Source organism: Vigna angularis, chromosome 3 (assembly GCF_016808095.1).
Source record: "Vigna angularis cultivar LongXiaoDou No.4 chromosome 3, ASM1680809v1, whole genome shotgun sequence".
In the NCBI taxonomy this organism is placed as follows: domain Eukaryota; kingdom Viridiplantae; phylum Streptophyta; class Magnoliopsida; order Fabales; family Fabaceae; genus Vigna; species Vigna angularis.
Window position 1 is genome coordinate 38,309,956 of NC_068972.1, and position 5,569 is coordinate 38,315,524.

At 33.5% G+C, this 5,569-nt stretch overlaps 1 protein-coding gene across 1 annotated transcript; it reads left to right on the plus strand.

The window, feature by feature from the left end:
• The first annotated feature begins 1,443 nt into the window (after positions 1-1,443).
• On the plus strand, positions 1,444-5,059 carry LOC108324232 (leucine-rich repeat receptor-like tyrosine-protein kinase PXC3). Its single transcript, XM_017557108.2, has 2 exons — positions 1,444-4,300; positions 4,411-5,059. Exons 1-2 carry the CDS (start codon positions 1,951-1,953, stop codon positions 4,752-4,754), a joined length of 2,694 nt encoding a protein of 897 aa, XP_017412597.1. The 5' UTR covers positions 1,444-1,950; the 3' UTR covers positions 4,755-5,059.
• Positions 5,060-5,569: the final 510 nt, after the last annotated feature.

The following is a 5,569-nucleotide window of genomic DNA, read 5'->3' on the forward strand; positions in this document are numbered from 1 at the left end:
TGCTCACCAATGACTTTCAAAGGTTTTTTCTTTCAAATGATACTAAGTATTTAATAATTCATTTAATATATATTTTTTTAAACATGATCTATTGTTTTATTTTATTTACTAAATCTGATTTCACAATCTTATATAAGTAATTTAAAATCAGTTTTATTCATATTAATGTCCTATATGTAACTGTTATATTAATAGATAAAAAATACTATCCATCGATATTGATGTCAGAAACTTAAATATTACTATTTGTTTTTTCAAATTCAAATATTTAAGTTATATCTAAAGCATATAATTAGTTATAAATGGAAGATAGTATTTAAATAGTGTAAATAAGATGTTATTGTCAATTTTATTATAATTTTAATTTACATAGAGACTTAATTATATTTATGGATACTAGTGGAAACATATATGTTATATGCTAATATTCACTTTTATTTTATTATAATTTTTTTATTAAACTATAAATAATTTTTAATTATTAAAATAAAAAATATTAACATACTATACATAATTTAATAAAAAAGTAATCATAAAAATTAAATCTTTATTAAGTTTAAATATGTTTGGAATCCTTAAATTTAAAGGCTTGATCGCGTTTAAAAATTTGATATACTTTACTTTTAAAACTTAAAAACAATGTATTCTTCTTAATCCATTTGAGCTAATATTTTTTATGTGTTAAAAGATGTTACATAGTGTATTTGAACTATTTATACTTTTGAGCTAAGCTTTTTTATGTGTTAAAAGATGTTTCACAAGGTATTTGAACTATTTATATTGTTTAATAAAGTAAAAAACATTAATGTCCTTGGATTAAAAGTTCTATATCATTTAGTTTTAAAATTTAGGAAACAAAAGTTTAGAACATGGACCAATTCTAAATTTGTGTGTAAGTTTATCATGAGTAATTATTTGAATTTAAAAAATATTATTAAAAAGATAAAATTGGAAAATGAACTTTTAATTATAGTAATTATTTGAATTTAAAAAAAAAAGGGTATAGAGCAAAAAGATAAATCCTCTTTACCAATGATATATATCATACAGATACACAAATTATTTTAACTTGTGTTGGATGGAGCATAGCTTATTTGCAAAAGTAGATATTTTCAAATTATGTTTCGTATGATGAAATATTAATTTATACTAATAACACATAATGAAAATATTGATAAATATTATTTAAAATTGATTTTATTAAAGAAGTTGAAACAGAAATAATTTTGAAATCACACTGAAATGTGTGGCCCCTCATCTGTAATGATTTCAAGAGTCGAGAGATAGTAACAATTTTGTCACTTACAAGAGAAAGATTCTATTTTTTTAGATAATTAAGAATTAGAAGATGTTAATCTTATAAAAACTAAAGTTTTAGAATGATAGAATCACCACCACCCTGCTAACCACAGAGAGAGCTTTGTACAACTTGCATTCTTTCATATCACCCCTTGTTTCTTGTTTATCGTGAAGCCAAACATTTTCCTTCTTGCTCTGCCTACGAGACAGAGAAAACAACTAGCACCTGGTCCTGTGCCAACCTTGTATTATGTGATTTCAGTTCTCTCTTTCATTTTGTCACTTTTTTGCTTCTGCTGCTTTTCCATTCCTTTCTTCACATCTGCAACCAAAACATGCATTTTTGGTCTTGGTAATGTAACCACCTTTTGTTTCTTTCACCATTATCACTTTTCTTGCTAAGCCATTCCTTGGACTGGTTTGATTGACTTGTTACTCTCAAAATCCTTCCGCTCACATTTCCACCACATGCATATCAAGCCATCTTAAAAGGGTATCTCTAAAGCTTTTGATCATTCTGGGTTACTCAATTATCCAGTGAAAGCTTAGAAAATCACCACTTTTCACTTCAACCAAGTGTTGTGAATTGTATCTCTCTTTTCAATCTTCACATCTTCAACAAAAGCAAAAGATCTTTCTTTTTTTGTTCAGATGATGTTTTCAGTGATGAGAATTCTTTGCTTGTTGCCTTTTCTGCTCACTTTGTGTCTGTCAAAATCTCTGCTCGTGGGTGGTGAGTTGCAGGAACAAACTTTACTACCTTCCATCAACCAAAATCTCAGAGTTCCAGGCTGGAATGCCAGCACCTCAGATTACTGCTCCTGGAAAGGTGTCATCTGTGGCAACCTCTCACTGGTGGAGAAGCTCACTCTCTCTAATCAGAATCTTGGAGGCAATGTAAGTTCAATTTCCAGGCTCAAAGCTTTGAAGTGGCTTGACCTTTCAAACAATAACTTTCAAGGGATGATTCCAGCTGCTTTTGGAAATTTATCCCATCTTGAATATCTTGACTTGTCTTCAAACAAGTTTGAAGGTTCAATTCCACCACAATTGGGAGGTCTCAAAAGCCTCAAATCATTGAACTTTTCCAATAACATGCTGGTGGGAGAGATACCTAAGGAACTTCAAGGCCTTGAGACTTTACAGGATTTTCAAATTTTCAACAATCATCTGAGTGGTTCCATACCCAACTGGGTTGAGCACTGGACCAATCTGAGAGTTTTTGCTGCTTATGAGAATCATTTCAATGGAAGGATTCCAGATGCTCTGGGATTCCTTTCTGAGCTTACAACACTGAACCTGCATTCAAACCACCTTGAAGGTCCTATACCAGGAAGCCTCTTTTCTGCATGGAAGCTAGAAGTTCTGATTCTCAGTCAGAACAACTTGAGTGGTGAAATTCCGGAGGAAATCGGGAACTGTCGAACTCTTGTCAGTGTTCGAATTGGAAACAATAATCTACAAGGTAATATTCCTAAGAGTGTTGGAAACCTTACTAGCCTTGCTTACTTTGAAGCTGATGATAATAATCTTTCTGGTGAGTTAGTATCAGAGTTTTCTCTGTGTTATAATCTCACCTTCTTGAACTTGGCTTCAAATGGATTTACTGGAACAATTTCACCAGAATTTGGAAAGCTTATGAACCTGCAGGTGTTGATGCTTTCTGAAAATCTCCTTCGTGGTGATATTCCAGAATCGATTCTTCAGATCAGAAGTCTTGAGATTCTTGACTTAAGCAATAACAGGTTCAATGGAACAATACCAAACGGAATCTGTGACATCGCTCAGTTGCAGAAGCTGCTGTTGGACAGGAATTTCATAAGAGGAGTGATCCCTCAGGAAATTGGAAGGTGTAGAGAACTTCTTGAATTGAAATTGGGGAGTAACAATCTGACAGGAACTATTCCCTCTCAGATTGGTCACATGCATAACTTGGAGATAGCCTTAAATTTGAGCTACAACCATCTTCAAGGACAATTGCCCCCAGAATTAGGAAGACTAATCAAACTTGGTTCTCTGGATATTTCCAACAATAATCTCACAGGTAATATCCCTGATACATTTATCGGGATGGTGGGCTTGATTGTCATTAACATGTCAAATAATCAGCTCAGTGGTAAATTGCCAAAGTGTGCATCATTCCTGCATAATCCTGCTTCAAGTTATTTGGGCAACAGAGGGCTTTGCGGGGAGCCATTGAACATTACATGTGAAGATATTCCCTATCGTTACATAGCTGTGGAAAACAATAATAAATTTACTTACGAAACCATAATGTATATATTTGGACCGTCTCTTCTGGCTTTTATGTTATTTGCTGCAGTTGTCTTGGTAAACAGAGTGTGTCAGAGGAAAGTAGAAAATGTTCCTGAGATAGAATGTGGTGAAACCATTAAAGAACCATCTATAATATCAGGAAAAGTTTTCGCTGACAATCTAAGAGAAGAAGTAGACCTTGAAGCGGTTGCTAAAGCAACTCTTGAAGAATCTAATAAGCTTAGCAGTGGCACTTTCAGTGCACTTTACAAGGCATTGATGCCCTCTGGGGTAGTCTTACTTGTAAGGAAAATAATCCCTATGGACATGACAATAATGCAGCGCCAGAGCAAGATCATTTCAGAGCTTCACAGGCTTATAAAACTGTCCCATGAACATGTAATGAAACCCGTTGGATATGTGATTTGTAGCGATGCTGCTCTTCTCATATATCAGTACATATCCTGTGGAACATTGGCTCAACTTCTTCATGAACCTGCAATGCAACCTGAATATCAGCTCGATTGGCCTGCTAGGTTCTCTATTGCAATGGGAATAGCAAAAGGTTTGGTTTTCCTTCATCAGAAGGCAATTATCCACCTTGACATTTCTTCTAGCAATATTCTTCTAGATGCAAATTTAGGGCCACTGATTGGGGACATCGAAATATCAAAGTTCTTAGATCAAACTAAAGGAAGTGCTAGTATTGTCCCATATGTTGGTTCTTTTGGTTACGTTCCACCAGGTATACTACTTATATACTGTTAATTATACTCATTTCTAACAAGGATTTGCAACTGATTTGAACAGTTTTGGCATGATGGTAATAACTATGTTGGTTGTTGTTTGGTGCAGAATATGCATACACAATGCGAGTGACAGCAGCTGGAAATATTTATAGCTTTGGTGTGATACTGCTGGAGATGGTAACTTCCAGAGCAGCATTTGATGAGGGTAATGGAGAAGGTGTAGACTTGGTGAAGTGGGTTCGTGAAGCTGGAGCAAGAGGTGAAAGTCCAGAGCAGATAATGGATGCAACGCTTAGCTCAGTGTGCGATGAATGGAGGAAAGAAATGCTTGATACTCTGAAAGTGGCCTTCTTCTGCACTCACATCAGGCCAAAAAACCGACCAAATATCAACAACGTTGTGGGAATGCTTCGAGCAATAAGGAACCAAATTGATTTCTGTGTCGATTGATCTACCATGCAGTGAAGAGTAAGAATAAACCTTAATAAAGTGGTGTGCTTTTTTTTCAGTTGTTTCGAATAAAAATTAGAAAAATAGAGAACTTTGTTTTGCTTATTTTGAGTTTGAACTTGAAGGGAGAAAGTGGAAAATCCTATTCTGTGTAATCAGTTTCATATCTGAGATGACAGAATGGATTGTGTTTAGCTTTCTAGAATAAGAGGTTTGAGTCATTCAAGCACTGTTTTGGGTTCTGTATGAGATGCATTGCATCCATTTGACTTTATATTTACTTGAATGTCATGTTATTGCCTTTACGATGTTTTTTCTTCTTTATCCCATTAGTTTTAAAATGTCCATTTTGTTTTTAATTAATCTGATTTTTGAATTATCTGTTCTAGGAATCTTCTTCAACAATGTTTCTTGAAATTTTTAAAATATGCCTTTTGAAATAGAAATTTTAGAATAAAATTTTTGAAACATGTTTTTCTAAAACACATGAAGTGCATTTTGAAACGTGCATTTCAGAATAGTATGATTAGAATAACATTTTTTGGAATATATATGTATGATACCTTCTAGAATGAGATTTTTGAAACAAACTTCCTACAATAAACTTTTCGCAAAACATGAAATGCACAAGTTTTTCATAACAAAATTTTTTAAACGAGCTTTTCAGAACATATCTAATATTTTTAGGAACGATTTTTCCAAAACGAACTTATTTTGACAGAGGTAAAATGATGCAGCGAGGAGGATACTTTAGCCTTTTGGTCTTAATATAGGAGTCCAATTAGTAATCATTCGGTGCAATACAAAACTGGGAA

Excerpts from the sequence above, each read along its gene's own strand:
- LOC108324232 (XM_017557108.2), top strand. The coding sequence starts at position 1,951 with ATGATGTTTTCAGTGATGAGAATTCTTTGCTTGTTGCCTTTTCTGCTC. Across the intron at positions 4,301-4,410 it reads TTTTGGTTACGTTCCACCAG|AATATGCATACACAATGCGA; the intron begins GTATACTACTTA and ends TGTTTGGTGCAG.